Source organism: Haliotis rubra, unplaced genomic scaffold (genome assembly GCF_003918875.1).
Source record: "Haliotis rubra isolate DU_JTF1 unplaced genomic scaffold, ASM391887v1 Scf370, whole genome shotgun sequence".
In the NCBI taxonomy this organism is placed as follows: Eukaryota; Metazoa; Mollusca; class Gastropoda; order Lepetellida; family Haliotidae; genus Haliotis; species Haliotis rubra.
Window position 1 is genome coordinate 420,361 of NW_025767047.1, and position 16,718 is coordinate 437,078.

The 16,718-nt window shown below is 42.0% G+C and overlaps 1 protein-coding gene across 2 annotated transcripts in view; it reads right to left on the minus strand.

The window, feature by feature from the left end:
• LOC124285930 overlaps positions 1-13,700 on the minus strand; it is a 102,317-nt gene extending 88,617 nt beyond the window's left edge. For both annotated transcript variants that reach the window (XM_046722207.1, XM_046722206.1), the window contains exons 1-3: positions 13,566-13,700; positions 10,086-10,307; positions 5,468-6,088 (exon numbers count right to left, since the gene is read on the minus strand). In XM_046722207.1, coding sequence (XP_046578163.1) covers positions 5,468-6,088; positions 10,086-10,307; positions 13,566-13,603 — 881 coding nt within the window. In that variant the 5' untranslated portion in view covers positions 13,604-13,700. The remainder of the gene's footprint in view (positions 1-5,467; positions 6,089-10,085; positions 10,308-13,565) is intronic.
• Positions 13,701-16,718: the final 3,018 nt, after the last annotated feature.

Genomic DNA, 16,718 nt, shown 5'->3' on the forward strand with positions numbered 1-16,718 from the left:
ATTATACGAAACGAGTGTCCTTCCTATGGTATCTGACCGAGCGAAAGCAAGGTCTGATAACATAGGAAGGTCACGAGTTTCGTATAATTCGTATGTAATGAGACTGAGTGTGGTATTTTTATTTATTACCCACGTCTTACATACATTAAACTGACAAAATAGCGTATTTTTTTTCATATTTTGGTTTCAAACCGAAACCGATTACATAACGAGGTTGCGGAAGAGTTTTGTACTGTAGTACAATATTTGCATGACGTCACACTGTAATGACGTCACTGCCTTGGTAACCGACGTCACGATGCATGTCAGTTGTCATCGCCTCGTACAGCCTCCTACAGTAAACTACTCCGTAGCACCGCGTTTCTTGGTTTGCAGTTGCTTCATTCGGCTAACATCACTGTAGGAAACATTGCGCTTATGTTTTTCGACGGATATAATGTCTCAGTTCAAATCACAATTAAATAGTGGCACGGCAACATTCGCAATGTTTACATTCCCACAATGCATTTAAGTTGTAGAATGAATGAATTTGCGTGTTTGTTATGAATGAAAAATTAGTTACGTCAGAATGTGACCTAATTGAGAGGTCATCTGTTAACCAATCAAATCTCAGGTCAAGTCGTTACGACACAGGTCAAGGCAATACGACACTCGTGTGACGTACGATATCAGTATGCAACTACCCATACGTTGACCACGTGGGTAATAAAATACTATATCCCCTGCTTTGCGCTAAACACGCGGCGGGGCATAATAATTTAGTCTGCATTCCACGTTGGAGTTACAGTAGTCATAACTACTATTGCTAAAGAAAAGGGTGGACAGCTTTATACTCATGTCACAGCACAAAAAAGAATCCTTCCACATGCCATCTTGTTTTAAAAGAATAATATATTTTCATGCATAAAAAAAATTCTTGGAACAATTATTTCTAAAGGAATAAAACGTTATACAGTTAGACAACATCAGTGCTGAGCTAGCTACCACCAATAGGACCAGAAAATGATAAAGCTGGGAATAAAAGAGATCTCTTACCCGCTGCATAAGGCAGCAGCTCTGGGGGCCATATTGGAAGGCAGATCCTAACCTCTTGAAGAAATTCAAACAAACCTGTAGAGGTACTTGGGGTACTTATAAGCATATGTCTATTAAAATTTCCTGCTATACAGTGAGACCTCGGATATCCGGACACATTCATTTTTGAGTAAATCATCCGGATAACTGAATATCCGGATATCTGGATTTCTGTCTTCCAGGCTTAGGTGTTGAATATACACTTCTGGTTTAAAATCACTTCCAAAACGGCATGGTCGTTTAGATTTGCCAATTGCAATTCACTCTGTGCCAGATAGGCCTACTAATCACCACCAATACAACTGGGAGATAATCCCGAATATGCCCCAATCGAGCATCCACTCGTGAGTTGCTAGTATATGTCGAGAGTGCACATCTGCTTGAACTTTGTCTACCCCCGGGAGATAATCAGGCATCATCCGAATGTTGAACTGGTCACACCATAGCCATCTGGGTTTATCTCTGGACGAACCACCTGGCCTCAAACCTGCCCCATGAGCACCATTGTGCTCTTAATTCCAGCACATTGATGTGCAGACTGGCCTTGTTCTCCGGCCAAAGGCCTGAGACTGACAGGTCGCCCAGAACACCGCCCCAACCCGAGAGGGATGCGTCAGTTTGAATCGAGGGCGTCGGCGTTGGAGACTCCAGAGGGAGCTCTCTGTCCGTCCACCACTTCAGGTGAGGAATTAACAACTCTTGCAGATTGAGAAACCTCTCGTAGCTTTTGTAGCCCAGTGCCTGCTGTATAGGCCTCATCCCCAGACGCAAACACCAAACTACATCCACCGTCGCTGCCATGTTGCCAAGCAAATGGACCCACGTCAATGCTGAAGCTATGGGGACTCAAGGAACTGCGAAACTGCCCTCTGAAGTTTGACAATGTGAAAGATGGAAATCAGACCCCACTCTGAATTGAACCTTACACCCAAGAATATCAGATCCTATGTCGGAATGAGTTCTGATTTCTCGAGACTGATGATCCAGCCCAGTTTCATGAGAATATCCATCAGCAAATGTGTGGTATCTCGACTCAACTGTTGGCCTAGAGCCATGAGAGGCCAGTCGTCTAGGTACAGGTAACAAAACTGATCCTGAGGTCTGGCCAACCGAGCTGGAATCAGTATAAGTTTGGTGAACACTGTGGAGATGCCGAAGGGGAGCACACAATACTGGTAGCACTGCCTGTAGAAGGAGAACCAGACAAACTTCTTGAAATCGGGGTGCATTGGAACATGAAGGTAAGTGTCTTTGAGGTCCATTAATGTGAGCCAATTCCCTACCTCGAGATCACTGCGCACAGTGTCTCCATCCTGATAGACAGCACCTTTATCATGTTGTTCAACCTTTCTTGGTTTGCAATGGGTCTGAACTCTCCGTCCTTCTTGTCGCTAGAAGTGAGCGGAAAATAATCTCTCGTTTTCCTGACCATTTGGAACCATCTCGATGGCTGCCTTGTCCAGCAACGACTGGACATGGGAACAGAGTATATTCGCCTTCTCTTGGGTCAGGCTCAAGCTCAGGTACAACCACCTGAGGCAGGACGGCGGAGATCCTCTCGTACGCCTGCCTTAGCGATGACCCAAGTGTCATCTGTTGTCCAACAGATAGAATGAGACTGCAGCGAATCCTACGTTGGTGAAACCTCAAGACCAGTTACCATTAGGATCAAAGAACACCAGGCCTCAGTAAGAAACAAAAACGCTAAATCCGCCATGGCTGACCACCTTAAAGCCAACCCAACCACAACATCAATTGGTACACCACCAAGGTCATCGAGAGGAACCAGACCGACTTCAAAACCCGAAAACTACTTGAAGCTGTCCACATAAAGAAGATTTTCCCAACTATCAACAGAGATGAAGGATATTTCATCCCAAAGGCCTATCATCATTTGCTGTATCAATTTCAAGTAAACCTACTCAACCATTGTACATTATCAGTTGTGTAACATCACATCACTACTGGCTTCCCAACATTTTCTTTATCACCTATGTAAACAACCTATGTACATCATTCTCTACTGGCTTCCAATCAACCTACTTAATCCTGTATACCATCTGTGTTACCAACCGCTTCTATTGTATAAACAACTCACTTTCGCCTCATCCCTCATCTATTGTGCAAACATCTCATGTATATATCACCCAAAAAATTACTTCTCATGTACCACTTGCTTGACAACGACATTAGAATCTATGTCGAAATGTCGCCTATATAGAATAAAGAAGCTGTATATCCATAAAAATAGTCCTCATTCTTCATCTACTCAACTTCTAAAATGCCAATCAAAGAAGCCAAGTGAGTATGTGACCTCACAAGCCTGCCCCACTGTTACCCCTCCTCTTCCATATCTTCCCCCTCGCACTCCTCCAAGGCGGAACTCTCATCAAGAGTAGACTGGGAGGGCACTACTCAAGTCGAATATGAAGTACTCAGGGGGTCAAGCGGAGCCAGATGGCTCGGATTGTCCTGTCCCCGGCTTGAGCTTGAGCCACAGTCCTGAGAAACCAGGCAAGAGCCCACCCAAATAGGATTCCCCGAAGTAGGCAGGCCTCGAGGCCCCGAGGCAACCAGCCCCAGTGCTCTTGGAAGCATCTTGGCCAAGGCACCAGAAGATGTCAAGTCGACACCTGAGTCAAAAGATCCCCGGGATCTACACCAGACCGGAGCCTAAACCTGGGTCACAGCGTGTCCCCAAGGTTTGACCATCCCCAGAGCTGAAGCTCGGATCAGATCGGTAGGGCCTAAGCTTAAGCCGAACCCTCCCCCAACAGATGCACCAGAACCATCCCCCACAACAGACTTGGTGCCTATCCCCAGCCGAGCCCGGACATCGTGCCATCGATGCGGAACTTCACTGACACCATCTGCTGCTGCAAAAGACTGGATATGGCATCAAGAGTGATAACTGGTGCAGAGTGAGTGAGTGAGTATGGTTTTACGCCGCTTAAAGCAATATCCCAGCAATATCGCGGTAGGGGACACCAGAAATGGGCTTCACACTAATTGGTGCAGAAGGTTCAGCAGACACGGAGGGTGTGGGGGGAGTAGGAGTAGGGGTAGATGCAGCCTTCTTTCCTCCCACATCCTAAGACGCCGAAGAAAAAGCCTTCTTCTTCGAAGGTTTTTTAGAGGGTGGGTCCAGAGGCCAAATATGCAAACTGCAATAACTGGACAGATCGAGGCTACAAATATGTACACTATGTAATGCAAATATGTCTCAGACATAATACAAACAACACTATAAGAATAATATGCAAGGGCGATAAAAAATTGTGATGCCAAGCATAACAACTACACCACACTACCAAACTGAACTTGAAACATGTAAAGAATTGAAGCATCTGAAGAATTCTCCATCTGACAACCCAACGGGTTAAAAGTGGAGAAAAAAAGCCAAGAATAAAAAATATTCCTGCACAAATACTGAATGCAATTTGACTGGCTGTAATGCTACACAAACACACAGAAGAATAACAGTGAAAAATTATGTGACTATGCTAACATATTGTAAGTAAATAACTAAAATATGATATGTCACATGAAAAAAACTATAAAATTACAAAAAAGGTTCATAAAGAATACACTAGGACCTGGTCCCACCATCAATGAGAAACTTCTTTCATGTAATAAGGAACTAACGACACATAGTGGAGTGCGAAACCTATCGCTATGCCCACCATCTTGCAAGTCACATAGCACGCAGACAGAGGCCGACAAAAAGTTACAACATTGAAGAAAGAAAAGATGTTAGATCTAGTTTAGCGTATCGCCTATGCAATAAAAAAGAAGACCATACATACAGTAATCGAATTCGTCTCTCTTGCACTCATCATTAGGAAAAGCACTTGTAATAGCACAGGTGAATGGAACTCACGTACGTCTTCTCATGAGAATGACAGCATGGAAATCGAGTTGCGAAATTCCAGGTAAGATTTTACCTTCTCTTGGCTGTGGGGCACATGAGGGGCCCTGCAGGGGTAGTTGAACAAGACAAAAATGAATTTTTTGTTTTGCAAATATTTTATTCAAAATATAGTTCCACCTGTTGTAGGAATTTTTAATGGACATACAAATGCCTATTAGTACCCCAAGGAGGACCTCTTCTGAAAAAAGAATCAGGTGTTATTAATGTCTGCAGCGATACCTCAGTGATTTCAGAAGTTAATTTGTTACATGCAACTTTATGTTCAGCCAGGTGATTTTAATGACAGAGCTTCCCTGAATATGTAGAAGACAATTCGAAATGTCAAAAAGGACCACTTTACAAGCATTATTGTCAGAAGAAGATAATCAAGGATGCCAGACATGCAGGCAGCAATACAAGCTCACCTGACTTTCAGCCTGCTGAGCGACTAAGAAATTCAATGATCTTCTAAATGTTAAATACCTGCTGTGATATGTAGATATCTGATGAGTTCCCTTCATATTCCTTTCATCATGTTTGGCATCAAAGATGGATGCAGTACTTAAAGATCTTCTAATGCTATAATCCACATCAGTAGAATCAGCACAGAGATCCTGTCTACCTCTAAAACTACCATGAGGTTTTGGTGATAAAACAGTGATAATTCTCCTTTCGAATTCATCTGGGTCATCAAGGTTGTCATCATGATGAAATGCCTTGATTTCTTCCCGATCAAAAATTGGCTTGCGACCTTCACTGGCTTGGCGTTTCAACAAAAAATTGTGAAAATCAAAATTTGCTGTTGTAACATTTACAGCTGTTGATATTGGGATGTGAGGATTACGCTGAAGTCCAATAGTTATGTTTTCCTCAAGTTCAAATTTCTTTTCAGTCAAACCAAAACGTTCATTTAAAGTTACTTTCTTTTTCACTTTCCTGTTTTCAGATGGAAAGTAATCCTGATGACTCGTATGTCCAGATGTTGATCTTTCTCTCAAAGAGTCCCTGTCTAAAACAGAAGTGTCAGCTTTTGGCTTGTCCTGGACTGGCGATGTCCACACAGTGGGAGAGTGCTGAGTCTTTCTTTCAACATATGGAGACTTTCTGTGAACAGAAAACATTCTCACAGATAGTCAGTAGTCAACATGAACACCAATTCCAAACAAACTTTCAACAACAACAAAAAAAGGGGAGGGGGGCGGCAAAAGCTCAAGTCGGCACTAACTGGACACAGTCATAACATTGTGCAAACAGAACAGGCACTGATTAATACTGCGACCAAGAATATCAAGGATATTTCTGTTGAGACATGCATGCGAGTACTGTTGTTAACATTGCAGTTTTACGAGTCAGCTAACAGCGTGATTTGAGTTAGTCTTCATTTGATAAACATAACAATAAGAAACATAACTTCTAAAGTTTAATTTAATGTTTCAGCTTTTATGAATATCAATTAGTTTAATGAGCTCATCGATAAACGCTGACACAAGCACTCCAGCACTAATGGCCATGTTAGTTTTCAGTACAAGTCTACCAGGAGGACAGTGTGATGTTCTGTCACAATACTTCAAGATGATATTTTGGGAGTCTGTATGTTCTACAGTATTCGGTGTTGTTTTTTTCCCACTAATTTCAGTAGTTCTTTAGGGTATGAAATACACAATGCCATTTTAGAAAGTGGTCAAATGTAACATCTGTTAGATTTGGGATTACACTTTCTTAGTAAAGTACAGATTCTAGTACTTTTTGGGTTGAGTCCCATCCGGGATTCGAACCCAGACCCTCAGAGTCAGGCACCTAATCGCCAGCACACAAAGTCAGACGCCTAGACCGCTCAGCCACCGCGGCTTCCACAAAAATGGAAGTCGGACAACTGGTAGTCTAGACTGCGGACCTTGTGTACCCCTCTGATAAGTGTTAATTGGCACGGCCCCACGACCGAAAGCTATGAAATACATGTCATTTTAGAAAGTGGTCAAATGTAACATATGTTATATTTGGGATTACACTTTCTTAGTAAAGTACAGATTCTAGTATTTTTGGGTTGAGTCCCATCCGGGATTCGAACCCACACCCTCAGAGTCAGGCACCTAATCGCCAGCACACAAAGTCAGACGCCTGAGGATGTGGGTTCGAATCCCGGATGGGACTCAACAAAAGGTAAGTTTATGCAGGGATTGGGATAGAGAACCTTGACAATGGGCCATTTTCAGGATTATTAGCCATTTCTGTAATTCAGAATGGGCCACTGCCCTTGTATCAACAGTAAACTTTAAAACTTCCAGGTCCCTCCCGTAAAGTGCAGGTGTTCCATTCTTTGCATTATAATCAAATAAGTTTCTTATGATAGAATCCCGGATGGGACTCAACCTAAAAAGTTTTAGCCCTTAGATGCATCAATGTATCATTCTTTTTCCATTTTCATTTGCAATAAACAAAAAGGTAAGTTTATGCAGGGATTGGGATAGAGAACCTTGACAATGGGCCATTTTCAGGATTATTAGCCATTTCTTTAATTCAGAATGGGCCACTGCCCTTGTATCAACAGTAAACTTTAATGGGCCATTTTTTATTCTAACATGCAAAATGGCCCATGGCCCCTGCCTTTCCCAATCCCTGTAAATTATGTGATATGTAGCAGATCATCTCCAGCGTTAGGATAACAAATATCCAAACGGTTCACTTACCTCACAGGAACAAATCTGCAGATGCATTGAATTCATTGGTAGGTTGGATGTTTTCATTTTCATATTCATTTTCTTTATTTTCATTTTCATTATTTGTGCTCTTAAGATAATAATGCATTTTGGGGGGGTCAAAGACACGGTGGATAAAAGTAAGAAATGTCTTTCAGACAAAGTTTTAAATTAAACTTTTGCCAGTACACACGAGAATGACCTCTAATTCCGTCAAAAATGTAACGGAGATCAGGCTGCTCTTGTGTGATTCTTTATATATAAGACGCTCTGCGCGTTGCTTACTGCCAAAGGCGGTAAAGACGCGCCTTTGGTGTGTGCTGGCGCAAAGCGCGAGCTACAGAATACATTTCTACTTCCAGGTCCCTCCCGTAAAGTGCATATGTCCCATTCTTTACATTATAATCAAATAAGTTTCTTATGATAGAAGACTGACTGACTGACAGAGTTTGGTTTTACGCCGCTTTTAGCATTATTCCAGCAACATCACGGCAGGGGACACCAGAAATGGGCTTCAGACATTGTACCCATGTGGGGATTCGAACCCGGGTCTTCGGCGTGACAAGTCAACGCTTTAACCATTAGGCTACCCCTCCGCCCCTATGATAGAAGATATATACTAGCCACATAAAGAAACTGTGCATTGTCAAAATATCATCCCAGTTGATAAGTACAATAACAATGTCAAAGGTACATATAAACTTTAATGGAAGGATCATGAGACCATAACAAGTCGGGAGAATTTCAATTGAAAAGTCAATCACAATGACGTCACGAGTCCACAAGCGGGACAGGGGTCCAACGACCATGTCACAAGCTCAATAACGGGTATGTCCACCACCGGCATTGAGAACAGCAGTGCATCGACGACGCATAGAGCCTATCAAACGTGCAAGGAAGGCTTGTGGGATGTCACACCAGATTCTCTCAATTTCTGTTGCAAGGTCAAGGACGTTATCTGGCGGATGAGGAAGACGGCGTAGACATCGATCCATCTCGTCCCAAACATGCTCTATCGGGGAGAGATCCGGTGAATTTGCAGGCCAAGGCAGTAAGTCAACGTTGTGTTGTTGCAAGAAATCCATAGCAACCCTTGCCGTGATGAGGGCGGGCATTGTCCTGTTGGAAGGTTAACCCAAGGCCATGACGTTGCAGAAAAGGAATTGCCACAGGTCGAAGAATCTGATCCCTGTAGCCCACACCAGTTAAGTTGCCCTGAACAATCACCAAAGGAGTTCTTTGGCGTGCTGTTATTCCACCCCAAATCATCACGGAACCACCACCAAAGCGATTCCTCTCCAAGACACAGGCCTGTGCATAACGTTCTCCCACGCGTCTATAGACACGTTGACGTCCATCACTATGGGAAATGTTAAACCTGGACTCATCTGTAAAAACAGCATTTCTCCACCAAAACAAGGGTCTGCGAACATGATTTCGGCATCACATTTGGCGAGCTTGTCGATGACGTTGTGTCAGGATAGGCCGTATGGTGGGACGTCGTGGTCTGATCCCGTGATGACGTAAACGCTGTCGAACTGTGTTGGGGTGGATACGGAAAAGTCCTGGGATGGTTCAGGCTGTCATCACTGCAGTCTGAAACCTGTGGCGAAGATGGGTCACCCTTATCCATCTGTCCTGTCTTGGCATTGTTACACATGGACGTCCAGAACGTGGCCGATCGATGACATAATTTGTGTTCTCGTAGCGTCTCACCAGTGCAGAAATGGTGTTCCGGTGGCAGTGGAAATGTGCAGCCACTTGTCGTTGAGACATTCCCCCACGGACCATCCCAATGGCCTCATGACGTTGTGCAGACGTGAGCCTTGGCATGCTATGCGTTTCAATAGCCGTTTAATTTTTTGAACAATCACAAGGGCAGGGGTTGAGCTTTCCAAAGTGACAGTATTGTGTGGCATTCATTTGCTCTGTTTCTCTTTCCCGGAATGCACGTGCAACAACGTATTGCACATCTCAAGGACGAACCCACTGACGTCACGGAACGTGGCACGTGCATGCATGTTGGATACGTCACTAATCTCTCTGAGTTTAAATCCTTATGTGTCTACACAGGTTTGATAAATTTAGATTATAAATTTTTGTATGCAGTTTCTATATGTGCCTAGTATATATTGAGATAAGAAAGTTATCCTTACCTATGAAAAAAAATTCACCTGATTGTTCTATATATTCACATTTTTGTATAAATTCTTCAGAATTGAAATTTTTTACAATTTATTTTTTTAATATTTGAACATGACTACTGACAGGTGGATGGAAGTGTATATATCATTGCTTATGTCAATATCAGCTGTCAGTCTAAAAAACAAAACACAAGGTGTAAATGTCAGTGATATCCAACCATCCCTGAAGCTCCTCCCAACAGCATGAAGACATATTCTGACCTTGATTTATATCTGTTTGAAACATGAGGGCTATGTCCATGTTTGGATCTCTCTCTGTGATCTCTAGGTGATCTTTGAGGTGATGATGAGAACTTTCTCCTGGAGAGGAACCTTTGAGACACGTGAGAATGATCAAAACGTCCACCAGATTTCACTCGAGCATCAGTGTATCTTGATGTTTTAAAAGGACGGAGCCTTTGATAAGGTGATCGTGACCTACTCCTGAAAATAGAATCAGAACGCACTGATTTCAATTTTTTATTTGTAGATAAAACAGTGTGAGAGAAATTTGGCTTTTGACATTATTTGAATAACACATGAGAAAAGTGTTTGCAAGTGAGAAGGAGGTGCCTTACCTGTATTTCTGGATTATAACATACCACACAGCATTTCCAGTGTCATACTACAATATTTCATTGGGTGAATGGTGTGCACATCATACCCTCTTACTTACCTTACCTTACCTTACCTTACCACTCCCACACATAATTATGAACATTGAGGCATTGCTACTATACTAAAGACTAAAACACAGAGTGGTGAAAATGGCTCATATTGCAAACCAAAAATCAGAATCCCTTCTGCACCACAAGCTCTTATGAAGACAATCTTATGAAGACAAACTCTCAACTGAACTACATCCACACTGATAAAATATGTGCAAATGTATCTCGTCATGCTTGAGACATTACAGAAATAATGTGAGTGGGTGAAAATAGGTGGCAGTTCCAAAAACAAGGGGCAGGCATATGGTCTTGTTTTTCGTTTACGGACACTTACCATTAGCATGAGAATGGCTACAAGCACCAGGCATTGAATTTACAAGAACGTATGAATGACAGGATATTGGATTATTCACTGGGACATTTTGTGACAGAAAAATGTTGGAAGGAACATTGGATAATGAAGAACAAAGTGGGCAAGAGGAAAAGTGGCTTGGGCGGAAGCACATTGACAGTTTGCTGTAGCCAAAATACTTGACACTAAGCCATTTAATCCTGTCCTTTGTGTGAAGAATATATGCAACTGATGATTGAAAAGCTGAGCTCAGAAACCCAGCTGATTTATTGTAAATTATGTCCCACATAAGATAAAGTTTGGATCTGCAGTGTTTGGGTGTGTTCAATGGCAATAATAAGCCTACTAAACTACATTCCTATCACTAAAAATTAAAAAGACTGCATATAAAAAAACAATATATTTATCATTAATCACTTTAGCACCATGCATTAAATCAAGCTGAAAAATGGGAAACATTAAAAAGAAATACTCTCATAAACTAGCACTTGCAGTAAAAGGTGATGGAGCGGTCTAATTGTTGTTTTTTCAAACAAATGCTGACAAATCTCAACAAAAATAGCAGCTTTTCAATGACATTGCATGTAGAGATTACAGATCAATGGGAGGACCCCCACAAACCTGTTGCTTGGCTTATGTCACAGGACATTGTTTCATAATTGTATTGTTGTGTTCAATTCTAAAATATACACCTGCATCGAATAGGGTGTGCATTATACACACGCACAGAATAAGATTTGATTTTTCTCCCACCCAGAAGTGAATGCGCTATGAAAGGGCTGGGATGGGTGGCATGAGTCAGGTGGGTACCCACAGGTTTCCCCAGACCAGACTTCAGTGACTGCAGTAGCTCTACAAGTGCATTGTGGAATGGGGCTACAAAAAGACCCGGGAGTACTGCACTTTACCGGGTGCACTTTTTCAGATTCATTAGCGCTGCTGGTTCCCTAACCATAACCCTAAGGATCATAAAGGGTGCCTAACCCTAAGGATCGTAAAGGGTGGCATACCCTTACCCTAAACCTAAGGATCGTAAAAGGGTGGCATAACCTTACCCTAAACCCTAACCCTAAGGATCGTAAAGGGAGCAGCGAGGGCTGCGCGCGGTAAAGTGCATTCTAGCCAAAGACCCAAATATTGCAGTTGACCATTGGGCCCCTATTTTTTCACTATATGGTTGTAACGTGTTCATTGTATTTGTTTGGTTTTAGTATCGAACATTATAATTTTTATCTGATTGTATTCTTAAACTGGATTGTTGCCAAGTTATCCATATAACATAAACATACAAACTACAGACCGAGGCTTGCATGAAGCTTATGGGATATTAGATACGCAGGAAGTTTAAAACAAATGCATACGGAATATATTTTTAAAATTGCTTGCGTAATGAAAAAGACATCGATTGCTATCAAATTGTACTGTTAGTATAGGACAAGTGTTGTACTGTCAGTATAGGATGAGTGATTTTTTTATGAAATCATTTCCATTATATACTCTCCCAAAAAAGGAACAGGTTGAGAGAGGCTGGTTTACGTGCCAGACCTTATTTTTGCCCTGTGCTTCGACAACAACATCGTCGACATCGCGTTCAATGATGCACCAACGTTCAGGCCTGGAACCTACCGAATTGGCGTAGAATCTGGTTCAGTGATGAATCACGATTTCTATTGGAACGACGCGATGGAAGAATGTGGATGTACAGACGTCGACGTGAACGTTTCGCTGACGCTTGCGTTCCCCAGGTGGTCAGATTCGGTCTGGGCAGTGTTATGATGTGGGGAGCGATCACCTGCCGTAGGAGAAGTGATTTGGTGGGCAGGGCAACCTGACAGCTCAACGGTACTGTGACGAAATCCTACGCCCACACCTCCTTCCAATCATTGATCGCCATAGGGAGTTGTTTCAACAGGACAATGCCAGGCCCCACACAGCACGTCACACTAGAGACTTCCTCCAGAACCACAACATCAATGTGCTCCCCTGGCCCTCAAGATCACCGGACTTAAACCCGATCGAACATCTGTGGGATACCCTGGACAGATGGGTGCGACACCGTAACCCTCAGCCCCAGACACTTCAGCAACTCGCACAGGCACTACAGGCAGAGTGGGCTGCGATTGGGCAACACAAGATTCTGAGACTTATTCGTTCGATGCCGAGGTGATGCCGTGCAGTTCTGGATGCCCACGGTGGTCACACGAGGTATTGACTTCAGCGCCACCACACGTCTCCATGTGACACTAAAACTGACTTTCCTCGAGTTGGTGCCAAAGACGGATAAGTCTGCATTCCCAGTGTGCAATTTCGCTATATTTCATTGACTCAAAAAGCCTACAAGATGTTTCAAAATAAACATAAAAATACAGTTGAAATTCCTATATGCGTTTCTTTTGTGAGAGTATATTTAGTTGGTTTTGATTAGGTATGACATAAGGCAGAACATACCTGCTTAGTAAACTTACTCAATGGCATATACTTAGGTGAGTAAAATGACTGAAATACGCACATATTTGAAAGCAGTGGGAACATGAAATACCCACTCAACATTCATAATACCCACTCCAAAAAAATACAGTGGGTACAGTACCCACATGAGCTAAATCTTATCTGGAGCTCTGACAACAGGTACCACTGAAATACAAAAACCTATGGAATAGAAACCCAAAATGGAAAGACTACCTTCTGTAACGCTCCTTCGTAACACCGTGTGAAGGCATTGCAAGCAAGGAATGATAGCCTAAATTCGTATTCTTAGTTCACTTGTCAACAAAATGTGAGTGTTACAACGCCATCTTGATGTTGTAGACTGGCAAGGACAAGCTCCGCACAGCGCTGCACTTATGAGCTTTAGCTAAAACGGCCCTTATCCAAAATGGCACCAAAAGAATGACAAACTCGACCTCATACCATACTGTTTCTTTATGCTCTGAAATATCAGGGAGAATAGAAGACGTAGAAGCTATAGATTATCCCTGTAAAAATGTAGCGATACTCAGAAATAACTGAAAAAACTTCCATCATTTGGACGGATGTTACTTTCTAGTCTTAGGTGCTTGATAAGGGACCGTTCATAATTTTTTCCGGGAGAGGGGGGAAGGGGGGAAATGAGGTGAATGATGATTTTTTAAGGGGGGGAGGGGGTGGGGTGTGTCACCCATTTTGTTCTGGGGAGCTAGGGGGGTCATCAATTTTGTACACATGCACTACGCATTTTTCAGACGATAATTCTCCCTATGTAAATATTAACATCCAGGCTACTTTTACGCTAATAGGGACGCAAATACCATAACAATGTGGAGTAAAATATGGCAGGGTATCATTTAATCCAAATAACAGTCAATATTAGTTTCACGAAAATCAAATATGGCTTCAACTTGCAAACTTTAGAAACAACCATCAGATAGTATATTGTAACTGTATCACACTATTGGCCATGTGGGAAAACTGCACTCAAAAAACAATCCCAACTCCTAGAAAAATTAAATGTCGATGCTTTGAGAACAATATGTAGAGCAGTTCGTGGAACCAGCTACAATAACATATATGAAGAAACGTCACTTGCTGAAAGGGGTCTGGCTATATGCCTTTTGGAATCGGGTCAAACTCAACGGTAGGTTGCTGTCCGCTTAATGTGAGTCAGAGTGCTATTGGAAGACTGTCACAGAGATTTCAAGCCAATGGGTCCGTGGAATATGCACGACGCCCCCCACACCCCCTTTCTCAAAAAGTTGAATCTGCCCCTGAAATATATTATTATGTAGATAGTTTAGTAGTCTAAGGGAGATAACTCTTTATTTAACGTCACTTACGATGTGATTGCCTCCCTTGTGGGAAAGGTGAGTTTGGCGTAAGCTAAGCTGGTTCCCGGCTCTCTTTGCGCGAGACGGGTCCCAGCTTAAGTTTGGGGGACTTGAATAAAATGGCGTATAGAGAAGATCGTCTGGCATTTTCATTCAAGTGGTCGTGACATTAATAACCTTTTTGGGGTAAGTGGCAGCCACGCCACACAAACGAGGGTCAGTAGGTTGAGAGAGAGAGAGAGAGGTTGAGAGAGAGAGAGAGAGAGAGGTTGAGAGAGGTTGAGAGAGAGGTTGAGAGAGAGAGAGAGAGAGAGAGAGAGAGAGAGAGAGAGAGAGAGAGAGAGAGAGAGAGAGAGAGAGAGAGAGAGAGAGAGAGAGAGAGAGTCTTTATTTCCTCCAGACGATCATCCGAAGATCAAACATATCATATACATGTATATACAAGAAAGGGGGCAAAATTACAAAATTGATATAGATGTATATACGATTATATTAATCAAGATGAATACCTAAAGCTACAATTTACATAAGAACATACATGTATATGTGTATACAATTAATTTATACAAGAAACTTCCGAAAGTGGACATACATCATTATAAATCTACAGAGATCATTCAGTGTAACATTGTAGGAGATGTCGTCTTATTCGGTAAATGTATAAAGAAAATCGTAAAATGAGTGTTTCCCATGTCCCTTGATCAACATTATCATTAAAAACAGTTTCACCTCCAAATAGAAAAGAGAGCATATCGAGTTCATCCTGTGATTCAAAGGCAACATAGGTTTCGACATCAAGAATGTTGTGAAATTATAAACACAAAAAAATCGTTTCTCTCAGTGTGAAGTTGTTCACAGTGTAGGAGTATATGAAAATCATAATCATAAGTATATTTGTTGCATAGGTTACATTCTTTAGATATTTTGCCATGTGATGAGATTTTAATACATATTTGGAGGGCAGATTTATAATTGGGATGCAAGAGGATATGATAGTTTAACTTGGAATGGACCAGTGCATAAAGCGTCATGTTTGTATTAATTGAGGTTTGCATAACCCATCTTCATAGCTATGTACAGATGTATTTACAATTTTTCGCCATTCGTACTTTGGAGGGAATACACCTTCTTTAATATATTTTTCTATGTGTACATGTAAATTATATTTGTAGAGTACTTATAGTAGATCATCACAGATTGAAGGGGATTTTGTAGATGTGGTTATTGCTGCACAAAATATGTTTTTGGCAAAATTATTACAAGAGATTTTGCATAGACGTCCAAGAAAAATGATTTACATTTGTTGATGTAACCAATGAGTGTCCACAATCCCAAATTTGCAATAGTAGAGTCTGTTGGTGATCTTTTATCAAGCCCCTGCACAATACGAGCAAAGAATCCTTGTGTAAGTTCAAGTGCATCGGCTTGTTGACCTCTAATGTTAGGTAATATTTCACAGCCATAGAGACTTGTTGTAAGTATAATTCTCAGCCAGATTTTGACGCATGTGAATGGGTGGAGTTGAGAGTGGTGAAGTCCCGCAGATCTTAGGGAATTATGTTTTGTCTTGCTTTCTGACAGTACCTAACGATTCTTGTTTTTGTTGAGAGATTATCAGTTCGGAGAACACCTCTATAGGTAGTTGATTCAGACTGGGGGATAGGCGTATCACCAAGGCGGTACTGGAAGTTAGAATAAGTGGATTTTCTTTTGCTGAAGATAACTATGGTACTTTTAGCTGGGTTGTAGGTCAAACGCCATTTGGAGGCATATGACGACACGATGTCTAGTGATGATTGTAAACCTTTAGGTGATGCACTAATAAGCGTGGTATCGTCAGCAAGCAAGACTGCAGGAGCATGCATACCGTATACACAAATACCACAACTGGCTTCTCTGAGAGAAGCGATAAGGTCATTTATAAAAATAAGGAAGAACCAAGCTGAAATAACTCTTCCTTGGCCAACACCTTGCTTGACACAATATGTGTCTGATCTCTCACCCTGGTAACAAACAAAGGATTCGCTATGAG